General features: G+C 50.5%; 1 protein-coding gene across 1 annotated transcript; it reads right to left on the bottom strand.

Annotated features, from left to right (window-relative positions):
• Window positions 1-50: 50 nt before the first annotated feature.
• C2H1orf210 (chromosome 2 C1orf210 homolog) lies at window positions 51-13,056 on the bottom strand. Its single transcript, XM_037203338.1, has 5 exons — window positions 12,971-13,056; window positions 12,424-12,550; window positions 3,048-3,333; window positions 983-1,090; window positions 51-872 (listed from the first exon to the last, which is right to left on the bottom strand). Exons 1-5 carry the CDS (start codon window positions 13,054-13,056, stop codon window positions 553-555), a joined length of 927 nt encoding a protein of 308 aa, XP_037059233.1. The 3' UTR covers window positions 51-552.
• Window positions 13,057-13,122: the final 66 nt, after the last annotated feature.

Below are 13,122 nucleotides of genomic sequence, written 5' to 3'. Positions count from 1 at the left end.
TATGAGCAATGCGTTTAGAATCAGAGAAAATGTAAAAGGAATGACTTCTTATGTTAATCCAAAATGAAAATAGGTTTATTAATTCCTGTGAAAAACATGACATATTAAAACCAAGTCACATACTTAATTTTGATATGAAAACTTTTTTCAGTAAGAAATTTGGCACAGCCTTCTGCTGGGGCGTGTGTGAAATCCGGGGACTTGTAGGTCAGGGCTGCCATCGTGATGAAGGGCAAAGCGGCCCTGGCAGGGGGGTGACTACGGTAAAAACTTAAAGTAGCGGGGAGAGAGGTAAGGCAAGGAAATCAAGAGGCCTGCTCCCGGGGCCTTTCCCCACATTCATACACCGTCAGGGTTTATCCTGGGACGGCAGGGAGCCACGCGAAGAGTTACTGAGAAACAGAATTGTCACTTTGGCGACTAGTATCGGAAAACAGAGTCCTGGTCAAGCTTTCCGTACTAGCCACTTCTGACCCTGAGGCTTGAGGCATCACTGTCTTTCAAGTGCCGGGCATGGAGGGAAGTGGGGCGGGGGGTGTCCAAAGATGGGGCTCACAGAGAGAAGTGGTCCCGGCTGCCCGCTGTGTCCATCTCGCCGGCCCCAGGCTGAATGTAATTGTCCTCGATGAAGCCGTCGTCATCGTCGTCTTCACCCACCTGTGGGTGGTTCCCGCTCCTCGCTCCTGACAGTGGGTGGTGCTGATAGCTGGCACGGTACTTGCGGCAGAGGTGGCACTTGGCAGCAAGCGCGATGAGTAGGGAGAGGACCACCGCCCCCAGCACAACCCCCACCAGCACGGGCCATGCCCGGCCCCCGGTGCCCAGTCCAGGGGCCATGGTTGATGTGGTGTTGTTATACACTGAGGACTCGGCTGCACGGAAAGAGACAGTGTTACAAAAGGTCCCCAGATGGGGCTCCCCGGGCAGGCGAAACTGAGGGGACCCGATCCAACCTCAACCACCATGCCTCTCTACCACTCACTTTGGTTTGCTCCTGTCATGGAGAGGCCTGAGGACATTGGTGAGCCTTGGCCTCTGTCAGAAAAAGCCAGGGATACCCCAGGCTCCAGGCAGCCCTGGGGCACAAGTCCTGAAAAATACAGAGGTGCAGGGGTCAGGGTTAGGGTGCTGAGGACAGGACCGTTGCCCACACCACTGGTCCATGGAAGAGAACAGGGGCTGCCATGAAATGAGGCCAGCTCTAGAAGGGGCAGGCACAGGAGGTTCTAATGCCCTTAGTAAGCACACCTTAGGATTTAGGTACTAGCACTGTGCTCACAAAATCCCACTATGAAAGTATGAACACTATCCCTGCCTTATTAATTAGAGCACAGAGGCCCCCAAATAGAAAATGACGCAACCGAGGCCCCCGAGTTTGAACTCAGATCTCTGACACCAGAGCGTAGTCTGGTACATTGCTTGGCAAGCTGATAGGAGTCAGGACAGAAGCCGCTGAATAGCAACTGTGAGGTGCTATCCAGCTCTGGAGTGGACCCCGGGAACAGTAGGTCGTCCTCAGACAGTCAGGGCACCCTACCTCTCCTCTCCTGTGTCAGGATCCCCCCCTACCATACACCCCTGTCCTTCCAGTGCCCTGTCCACTCACCCCTACCCACAGGGGTCCCACACTCTGCCACCACAGTGGGGCTTATACTAGGGAACGATTGCAGACGACCACCTGAGTAGAAAAAGCTCACTAGGAGGGTCATGGCGCTCAGGGCGGGGAAACCCTGGGGGAGGAGCATCTGAGCTAAGGGAGTAGCTGGAGAAGATCACATGTATAGGATTGGGCTTGGACACCTCTGAGGGAGGTCAACAGTGTATGGGGAGACGCACGTGACCCTGAAGCATGGCCGGGGAAGGAAGAGCTGAGGCTGGGCAGTGTCCTCGGGAGGACGGCGAGAGTCAGAGGTGTCCCTGGGCAGAGTGGCCAGGCGAGGGACTGAAGCACCCAGCTTAGGGGTGTATTCAGCCACACTGGCTCCTCTGTGTGACACCCCAAAGGATGTTCTCACTCGTGACGTACCCACCTCTTTCTCCAGTAACTCAGCCCTCCTTCCCACCCTCCGCCACAGCCCTGTCCAAGCTACCGACACTTTGTCCTTGGAGCCGCAGTCCCCAGCCAAGATCTCCTAACAGGTGTGTAACCACCGCCAATCCACTTCCCAGAGCCAACTCCGAGCCCATCACCCGAGGAAACTCCTTCACTGCTCCCCATAGGCCAAATATGTCCTGTTCTTGGTTGGGGGACTCAAAAGCCATCATGGGTCCCTGAGGCCACAGAGCCCCACCCTACACATACACACACACACACACACACACACACACACACACACACACACACACACACATCTCATCTACCCCTCAGCTCTCTGAGTTTTCATCCTTCATCACCAAACCAGCCCTCCCTGCAGGTGAGGTTACTCCAGGGTCCATAGGTGGCCTCTGCCTCCTCAGCATCCAGTCAGAACTGGCCACCACCGGCCACACACTTCCCTGAGGCAGAGGACTCCGGGAGACCGGCTGGGGGCAGGGAGAAGCTGGGCTTCAGCGCACAGCTTGTGGAGTGAATGAAGGTGGTGAGGAGAGAAGTGCCTGGATTGGGGGGGGGGGAGGGCAAGCCTCAGGAAGAAGCCATCCCTGCTTCATTCATTCATTTGCAAGCAGTCTTAGGTTGCCTTCTGTGGACCTCTCCCTAGGCACTCAGTACTCAAGAAACAAGAGTTTGTCACACCTTGCAGTGAGTTCAGTTAGGGCTTTTCAAAGGTTTTACACCTGCTCCCTTCCTCCCCCGCCCTGCCCTGGAAATACTTTCCAAAGATACACACGAAGTCACTTTCCAAATGCCCCTGAACTCACAGCCCATCCCCCTCCAGCTGTCACTTCTGACCCACAACACAGCAATACACAGCCCTCCTGATCTGCACAGACACACACGCCCCCAGCTGGGTCTAGTTTCTCTGCTGCACACAGGAGCCCTTGTGGATCAGAAGAGACCAGAGTACCCGTTCCCACACCCCCAAGGTCTCCCCCCTCTAGGCTCCCACCTTCAGACACTGTGCACAGCCCGTGGAGGTGGCTTCCGGCTGGGACTGCTGAACCTGGACAGGTGGGCGGGCCAGAGCAGAAGCTTGACTCTCCGGGAACAGTAGCGGGGTGGGCGGGGCGGAAGTGCAGGTGAAGGCAAGGCGGGGCCGCAACCGGGATTTGCAGCGCCCTCAGCAGGGAAGACTCAATCTGACACCTCACCGAGTACTGAGGGGGAGCAGGCTTGCTCCCTCCTCCAATATTGTGGATTAGTGCAACTGGAGGGCAGAAGGGTCCAGCCTGTCCCTTCAGAGACAGACCTCAGCAGGCACCGCTACCAGCCCTGATAAACAAATGGATTTCTAGTGCCGGTACAAAGTCCAAAGTTGAAGCTGGGAGTTTTACAGGCCTGCAATGAGCCAGATGGTTCTATGGGGCGAGAGCAATGAGCTGTCTTCCCAGGCAGAGCCTGAGGGACCAAGCATGTTCCAAACTTCCCTGCAAAGTGCTAGCACATGGTGTGTGTGTGTGTGTGTGTGTGTGTGTGTGTGTGTGTGTGTATGTACACTCAAGTACTGGCACAGGGGGTCCAAAACTTCATCTGGGTCCCCTGGTTCCCTTGACCCCACCTCCCCGGCCCTTAGCTTCCCTTTGCCTTTGATCCTTCAGACTGGTGCCCCATTGTCCATCAAGATACAGCCCAGGGGTCACCTCTATGCTGTCCAGCACAGCCTAGGACACCCCTAGTATCGGTGTTTCTCAGGATCTTGGCCTTATTCCTGCTTAGGCTGTCTCCTCTATCTACCTGGATGTTCTCCCAGGGTGGAAGACAGCCTCTGAGGTTCTCTGGGCTTTTTGTACTCAGCATAGTACCCGGAGCTGGACAGGATCAATAGATAATTTAAGGAGAAAGGATTGCCTGTGCAATGGTTACTGGGGAGCAGGTGCACCAGGATCCAGGACCAGTGGGGCACAGCTGGAGAGAGGGCTTCCCAGAGGCGCTGCAAAGTGGATGATAAGGTTCTGAGATGTCCTCAGTTTACTGGCACAGGGTTGAGCTGGAAGGAAGGACAGCAGGAGTGGGAAGGGTTAATAAGTTACAGGCTATAGGCCTACAAGAGCAAACATCTGCCTTACCTTCTGGAATACATGTTAAGACATCGAGGGGCAGACATCCTGCTTGCAGCCCTTGGCTTATCCAGATACAATGGTTACTTCTCCATGCAGACAACCTGCCTATCCCAAAGCCTTTCCCAGTTGGGAGTAATATCCCTCCCCTCTTACCTACAGTCAGTGTGGATTCAATGCCTTAAATTAAATGCCTGTCTTTTTGTTGTTGTTGTTGTTTGTTTTTGCTTTTTGACACAGAGTTTCTCTGTGTAACAGTCCTGGCTGTCCTGGAACTCACTCTGTAGACCAGGCTGGCCTTGAACTCACAGAGATCAGCCTGCTCCTGCCCTCCCAAGTGCTGGGATTAAAGGCGAGCTCCATAGCTTGGCTTTAAATGCCTGTCTTAATCTTCATTATGAAGTGCTGTGGCTTTTTAGCTCACATAGGCTTTTCTTCTCCCCTGCCCATCCCCACCCCAACTGCTACCTAGTATGGCTGGTAGGGGGTGTGGCAACTTGTCATAAGTCCTTTGGGGCTAGCATCTGCAACAGATCACTCAGCTGTTTCCTTTCCAAGATGTCTTGGTCTCAGAAGGTTTTGGTTGCTGTTGCTTTGTTTTGGGATACGCCTGTATGTTTAATTTTATTTTGAGACAGGGTCTCTCTGTGTGACCTAGGCTGCTCGTTATGAGTGGAGGCTGGCCTTGAACTCACAGAGATCCATCTGTTTCTGCTTCCTAAGCATTGGGGTTAAAGGCATGTGCCACCACACTCAGCCTGTCTCCAGAGTTTTCATTTTGTTTTGCTTTGTTTTAGCAGGGGCATGGTGAAACTGTCTAAAGTATAGACGTCTGTATGCAGGGCCTGGAGTGTCTTAGGCTGGAGTCCCAGGAACTCCATGTTACTCTTCCCATATCACCCTGCCCCTTCCCACTCAACACTGTGCTCCAGCTCTGCTCACCTTCCAATGCCCAGACCCTGCAGTGAACCCTTTTCTTACACTCTACACACTCTGACCCTGACTTCCCCACCGACACTTCCAACTCCTGCCCCACATCTATCTCCAGCTTCTCCCCAGAAAATTATTCCTCTTAGGCTCTTCACTTTGAGGGTCCCAGCGTGGGAGCCCTTTAGACCAAACTCCCCTGACACTCCCTAATCTGGGTGATGCGTCCTCTTCTCCCCTCTGTAGAAGAATCGCTGAACAGTCTTATTAAATAAAAAAAAAAAAAAAAACTCGGAAGCCAGGTATTGGGGTGAATTCTGAAATATTAGAGAAGCAGAACAAGCCATAGCTAACCTCACCCACCAACTTCTCAGCTGATCCTGTTTCCTCAAACTGGAAGCTTCTGAGTCCTCATCCAAATGGATCTCAACTGAACTGCTGCTAAAAGCTTAAAAGCGCCTAGTTCCTGGTGGTCCTCATGCCTTATACACCTTTCTGCTTCCTGCCATCACTTTCTGGGATTAAAGGCATGTGTCTTTCCCAAGCAAGACATGAGATCTCAAGTGCTGGGATTAAAGGCGTGCGTCACCATGCCTAGCTGTTCCCAGTGTGGCCTTGAACTCACAGAGATCCTGATGGATTTCTGCCTCCCAAGTGATAGGATTAAAGGCGTGTGTGCCACCATTTTCTGGCCTCTATGTCTATCTAGTGGCTGTTCTGTTCTCTGACCCCAGGTAAAACTATTAGGGTGCACAATAAACTGGGGGACACAATATCTCCACACCCCTCTACTGCCTTGGCCCTTTGCTCCCACAACCCAGTGCTGTGGTTTCTTTTTGGAAACCTTCAGTGAGCTCTGAGCTGTGATATAGTATCTTATTATTATCTTGTTATCAGCATATCCCCAATGTCTGTAATGATAACAATTAATATTTCTGAAATCAATTAATGAATTGGGACCTGACAGGTGAGGAGCCTGGGAGGAAGATGGGTGTGGGCAGAGACTGGGGTGCAGACTGAGGAAAAGCAGGAATCTCATGAAAGGGAGAAACAACATGGAAAGCCTGAGATGAGGAATGAAGAAGGAAATAGTTGTCATCATAGGTGGGACAAGGAGGCACCAGGAAAAGTGGGTTGTATTTTATTTTTAAAAAAAAAAAATGTCATTCACTGACACCTAATCAACACCAGCCATGTTCCAGGCTCCATGTTTGTTTGTTTGTCGTTGTTTGCTGCCCCATCCCATGCGCTTGTTTTTAAATGGAGATATTTCTGTAACATAACCCAGTTCTCAGGACCTCAATGGTCAGCCGTTCACAAGCATGGAATTCCGCAGCCTTGGAGATCACAATTCTGCGCAGCGCTTATTGTCATCGTGGTCCTTTTCTCACACCAAAGGACGTCTTTACCTACTAAGCAGCCGCTCTTCCTGTCCCCTGCCCCAGGTTCCGGTAGACCCCGGTCATTCCATCTCTATGGACTTGCCTTTTCTGGATATTTTGTATAGATGTAATAACATCTGTGCCACATACATGTATTTACTTTATTTAGACAGGGTCTCACTGTGTAGCCCTAGCTGGCCTAGAACTCACTATATGTAGACCAGGCTGACCTCAAACTCACAGAGATCCACCTGCCTCTGCCTCCCGAGTGCTGGAATAAAAGGTGCATGCTACCACCACACCTAGCTCTGTGCCAGCTTTTGAAAGGGCTAGTTCGTTTGGTTCTCATAACCGTCCTATGAGGCAGATGTTAACCATCCCCTGGCCAAATGAAGACAATGAGACTCTGAGAAGAGAACTGACATGGGGTCCTGGCAGACGAAATAAGCAAGTGGTCCACATCAGTCCTTTATTCCAAGAATATTTATTGAATGCACACCACAGAGGCACAGCCACCCAATAAGCAAAATTCACAGCAACCCCCCTGACTCTCAAGCCAGGAGCTCTGATGCAGTAGAACCTTCCACAGACAGCCTGGCAAGCATGGAGGAAGCTCTGTGCATGTCGCCACCATCGTATTTTCATAGCAGGGATGGACAACAGACCAGCAAAGAAGTAAGATTATTTCAGATCATGGTGAGTGCTAGGAGGAAAGTAAACCAGGGGCTGGAGAGATGGCTCAGTGGTTAAGAACACTTGTGCTTGCAGAGGCCTTGGGTTCAATTCCAGCATTCATGCGGTAACTCACGACCATCCATAACTCCAGTTCCGGGGGATGACACCTCTTCTGACCTCCACAGGACCAGGGATGCACCTAGTACACAGGCATACATGCAGGCAAAACACCATACACATACAATAAAGTAAATACTTAAAAAAATAAAGAAAGGAGCTTCACGCAACAGCCTCATGGGAACATGGCAGGAGGCCGTGACTTCAGAAAGTCAGGAAGAGTTGACTCACTCTGACAGTCACTCTACTGTTGCTGTGACCAGAACCTGTAGCTCAAATTGCTAAACAGTTTTATTAATTAAAAAAAAAAAAAAAAAAAAAAACCTGGAGCCAGATATCAGGGTGAAAACTGAGAGATCAGAGGATAGAACAAGCCAGACACAAGTTCTTACCGCTAGGAAATCCTCAGCCCAAGAGAGCTACTTCCTGTGTACTCACGCCTTATATACCTTTCTGTGCCCCGTCATCTCACTTCCTCTCTCCGCCCAGCTACATCACTTCCTCTTTCCACCCAGCTCTATCACTTCCTGTCTGTCTGTACAGACCTCCAGACTTCTATGGTTAACTAGTGCTGGGACTAAAGGCGTGTGCCACCATGCCTGGCTCTGTTCCCAGTGTGGCCTTGAACTCACAGATATCCGGATGAATCTCTGCCTCCCGAATGCTAGGATTAAAGGCGTGTGCTACCCCTGCCTGACCTCTATGTTTAATATCATGGCTGGCTTGTTCCTCTGATCTCTAGGCAAGCTTTATTTGTTAGAGCACAAATAAAATATCACCACAGAACCCTGACAGAAGCAACTCAGAGGAGGAAGGACTTCCTTCGGCTCACTGTTTCAGATGGTTTCAGTGGATCACGGTTGGGGAAGATATGCCAGTAGTTCAAGTCATGATGGGAGTGGGGCAGGGTGGTGGAGATTGTTCATATCAAGGTGGACCCAGGAGCAGACATTAAAGTAGGAAGTGGCAGCAATGATGCACCCTCAAGGACCTGCCTTAGAAACCTTCCTCCAGGTAAGCTCCACCTCCCGAGCTTTGGAGAACCTCTCTAACGAACACCAGCAGTTGGGGACCAAGCATTCAAAACATGAGCCTAGGAGAGATATTTCACATCCAAATCATAATGTTCCACCCTAGTCTCTAAAGGCTTACGGTGTAAAATCCTAGGATGTAAAATTCAGTCCGACTTCAAGTGTCTACACAATCTTAACATTTCCAACATTATTCCAAAGTCTTTCTGGAATCTCTACTGAGACTCAAAGCAGTCTCTTAGCTGTGAGTTCCCTGTAAAGTAGAAGAGAAGGTTATGAATTTCCAATGTACAATGGTGTGAAGTAAACATTCCATTTCAAAAATTGAGGAATGCTTGTGTAAGACAAAAGGGTAGGATCAAAGCCAGGCCAGTAAGGCAAACATTGAACCCTATAGCTCCATGTCCAACATCCAGGGACACGGCATCATGACATGAGCTCCAACAGACCTAGACAGTACTGTGTCCGTGGCCTTTGCTGTGTATAGCACACTGGCCTCTCTCTTGGTCTGGTTCCATTTGGTACCTACACCTCTCCTCAGCAGACACCCACATTCCTGGCATCTCAAACATCCTAGTGTCTCTGCTATGACTTGGAACTCACTGTCACAGGTTCATAGAAAAGCTGTAGGGACTCCAACTCCTACACATTGCCTGGTGTCACAGGCTCTTCTCTGAAACCTTTAGGAATGATTGCAAACTCCATAACACAGCACTACGTGGATGATACCAAATTCTGCTGCCAGTCTGAACAGTCCCCATGCCCCATGCCCCATTGGATCGTGGTTGCAACAGAGTATCTGGGTGGGTAAGCCTGGAAAAACACTTCTTTAGATGGACCCGTTAGAGTGGAGCACATGGTGGCACTGTATTTTCAAAGGAAAGGTAGGGTTTCACCAGTTCCTGAAAGGTCCCCAAGGCATCTTTGTTCCTATGCATTCACAGCTCTCTCTCTCTCTCTCTCTCTCTCTCTCTCTCTCTCTCTCTCTCTCTCTCTCTCCTTGGCTATACTGGGACTTGCTATGTAGAGCAGGCACAGAGATCCTTTTGCCTCTGCCCCCACAACTGGGATTAAAGGTGTGCAACACCATACCTGGCCACACCTGGCCACAGCTTCTCTCTAATGGTGCTGATCTCTCTAATAATTGTAAGAAGCTTCCTTACCCACAACTCTAAATAAGCTCTTTCTTTCTGACAAAGTGCAAGTTTTCACTCCCTACCCACCCTCTGCTATTTGCCCCCAGTTCCCACTGTAAACTAAAATCAGCCAACAATAACCATGCTACAGCCTGAATGCTTTGCCACCTTGAAATGTTCTCTGCCAAATCAACTAGTTCATTATCTATGAACTCAGTCTCACTCAAATTTCCAGAATACAGGGAAAACACAGACAAATCCTTTACCAGAATGTAGCAGGAAAGGTCTCTAAGTTTAATTCACGGTAGAGTCTTTGTCCGCATCTGAAATTTCATGAGCACGGCCTTTATTGTCCACGCTGCCGCCAGGATTCCAGCTTCTGAAACCCCACCAAATTCCTTCCAAATTCCTTCCCAAAACCAGTTCCAAAGGCCTTAAAGCCACATAGTTAGATTTAAGGAGAGTGGTGCCCCCACTTCTGATACAAATTTTTAAAACATTTAACAACAATTATTACATTGTGTTTATTTATTTATTTTTAAATTTGTGCACATGGACACACACGCGTGCAACAGCAAGCCTGTGAAAGTCAGGGGGCAACCCGATAGAGTCAGCTCCCTCCCTCCACCAAGTGGGTGCTGAGGATCAAACTCAGATCATCAGGCTTGGAAGCTGGTCCCTTTATCCAGAGAGCCATCTTGCTGGCCCACAATTTCTAATTTTTTTAAATTAATTACTTTTCTACCACTGTGACCACTTTACCTGACAAACACATCTTCAAGAGGGGAGGGCTGATTGGGGCTTGCAGTTTGAGAGGGTTTCCGCCCACTACGGCAGGGAAGGCGTGTCTCAGGAGACAGTTCTTGGCAGCTGACCAATGCAGCTGAGGCTATTTACAACATAGGCCAACAAGTAGAGAGGACGACAGGAAGTGGGCGGGGATAACGCACTCGCCAGAACCAGTAACCCAGTGACCTCCCAGTCAGGCCCCACCCCCTCAAAGTTTTGAGAACTCCCCCAAATATTATCACCAGCAGGCGAGCAAGCATTCAAAACATGAGACTGAGGGAGACATTTCGGGTTCAAACCATAACGTTCACTGTAGAGGGAAGGTTGGATAAAATGAGACCATGATCGTGTCAATATCTGGGGGAAGAAAAAGCAGCCATGGTGGGTACCCAGCAGCAGAGAGCATGGCTGGCTAGCTCAAGCAACAGGAAGGATGCTGCTGGATGGAGTGTGGCAAGGAAGTGAGAAAAATGAATGTCACTGCCCCAGAGACACATGGTCTACTCCTCCTGAAGGGACCCATTCATTGCAGTTTGGGCCTGAGGAGGCCAGGGTAGAAACAGGGAGGCCAGCTAGAAAGCTGATGCGAGCATTTAAGCAAGAGTAGATATGGCGGGCAGTGGTGGCGCACGCCTTTAATCCCAGCACTCGGGAGGCAGAGCCAGGAGGATCTTTGTGAGTTCGAGGCCAGCCTGGTCTACCAAGCGAGATCCAGAAAAGGCGCAAAGCTACACAGAGAAACCCTGTCTCGAAGAAAAAAAAAAAGAGTAGATATGGCCTCATGGAAGCCAGGAGGAAGTAAAGAAATCTTCACATTACGGATATAACGGCAAAGTCAATAAGATTTGCCTATTGGATTTTGGATTTGACAAAATAACAGAAATAAAGAATTTCATCCTGAAGATTAAAGGTGCCATTTACCCAAGGCAGGAAGACTGTGGTGGACAGGATAAGGAGAACTCGTCTGGAAGTAGCAGTTCTGAACATGTATGACTGAGAACCAACAAAACATGGAACCAGCAAAAACGTCTTATGTCTGGGCGAGATAGCCAAGGAGCGGGCGAGAGAGAAAACACTAAAATGTGTGAAGAGTAGAGGTCAAGGCGGGGAGGAGAAGCAGCCCAGAAGACTAGGGAGCTATCGAGTGGCTGGTGGGGTAAGAGGCAAACCTGTGACAGGGGTGTCCCAGCCAGAGAACAGAGCACTTAAAGGGCCAAGGTTTGGTTAGCTCTGGAAAATGCTGCAAATAAGTCAGCTAGGTTATGGGCTGCGCTACGACCTTTGAAACGGGCAAGTGGGAGTCTCCGAACACCTTGACCAGAGCTGCTTTTCTGGTGTGTTGGGAATAAAAGCCTGACTGGAGGGTGCAAGTGCAGGCAAACAGCAAACCAGAGACTGCTTCGGGAAATTCTGCTGTACAGGAGCAGAGACACAGCAGACCCTGGGGAAGGCAAGGGGCTGGCGATGGAGGAAAAGCTGTGGCTTTCTAAGGCTAAGAGCTGTGGGACCCTGCGTGTTTGCTGATCAGGACAGCGCAGGAGAGACCGGAAGGAACTTGATGATACAGAAGGGAGGGGGGGGACATCCCTGAGGAGTCACCTGAGAAGGCGGAGTCAGGCGCAGAGAACTGGCTTTGGAAAGAGTCCCTCTGAGTCACAAGAAGAAGGTGACCTGCGTAGGTAAATACACCAGGGCTGAGGTGCATGCTTCAGGCAGCTCTCTTTGCTGGTGACTGTTTTCCCAGTGCAATGGGAAGCGTTGTGAAGGAAGGGTGGGGAGGGGAGACTGAACTGGAGGAGAGAAGGAAGGGTGGGAATGGGTCATCCCAGGGAAGGGAGAGAGAACAGGCTCACTGTGTGATCGGTGTGGTGTTGCTGTTTGCACTGTTTCCCTCACTGCTATGACTGACTGTACCTGACAAAAGAAGAATTAATTGGGGGTCATCGTTTAAAGAAAGGGACGCCGTCCATCCTGGTAGGAAGGCATGGTGGTGGGAGCATGAAAGCCAATGGTTATACTGTGTTCTGATCACACAGTCCACAACCATGCAGCAGAGAGGTGAAATCTAGTGTTCCATTTGCCGTCTCCCTTTTCCCAGAATTCTTAGTCCCGAACTCCAGCCTGACCATGCCACCCACTTTCTGGGTGGGTCTCCCCACCCCAGTTAAACCTCCCTAGCCTCACAAAACGTGCCTAGCCTAGCGTTCTCACCCAGGTGACTCTCATCCAGTCAAGTTGACGGCGAAGGTTACCACGGGCTGATTGCATTTTGTTCTCCAGCCATTCCAAGAGCAGGTAGGGAGAAGATGAAGAAGGGGCCTGAGCCGGGGCTGGGGATCTGCCAGGCAAGGGTGACAAAGTGAGAATGGGGCAAAGGTACTGGCTGCAGCAGGGGAATGGCCATGGTGGGCAGGCGATCTGGTCAGGACAGAGGGAGGAGGGTGGGGAAAACGGAAAAGGCGGTGGGATCCTTTACACTTCAGGGCCAGTCACTGGTGTACGAGAGGAGTTATGTGGAAGACAGGAAGAGGTGGGCGGATGGTAACACCCAGAAATTAGGGTTACTCTGGGGATGCAATTATTGATTGCACTGACAGTCCCTAGGCTATAAACCATGATTCGGTCCTGAGGCGGGGCGGGGCCCGCGGAACAATGGGGCTTTCACTCTTATCTGAAGCATGTGGTTAACCTTCTGAACCGTGGGTCTAAGGAGAGCCTTCTAAAAGCACCCCTAATCAATAACAGCTGCAGTTCATACCCAGGCTTCTGGCTCTCTGTGCAGTCCTTTTCCAGGTACATCCCAGCTATCCCAGCTGCTTCCCTCGGCACCGATGAGTTAGACATCCCATCGTCCCATGGTGTTCAATTCCACACAGCCATTTTGAGTGGCAGATAGCAATCGCTTCTTTT

Source organism: Peromyscus leucopus, chromosome 2, assembly GCF_004664715.2.
Source record: "Peromyscus leucopus breed LL Stock chromosome 2, UCI_PerLeu_2.1, whole genome shotgun sequence".
Lineage (NCBI taxonomy): Eukaryota > Metazoa > Chordata > Mammalia > Rodentia > Cricetidae > Peromyscus > Peromyscus leucopus.
Note: the sequence above shows the minus strand (reverse complement) of the source record. Positions and strands in the feature narration are given on the sequence as shown.

Coding starts and splice junctions, on each gene's coding strand:
- C2H1orf210 (XM_037203338.1), bottom strand. CDS start 13,056: ATGTCTAACTCATCGGTGCCGAGGGAAGCAGCTGGGATAGCTGGGATG. Junction 3,334..12,423: donor ACTGGATGAGAGTCACCTGG/GTGAGAACGCTA, acceptor CTGTCTCTGAAG/GGACAGGCTGGACCCTTCTG. Junction 1,091..3,047: donor GCTGTGCACAGTGTCTGAAG/GTGGGAGCCTAG, acceptor TGTATTTTTCAG/GACTTGTGCCCCAGGGCTGC.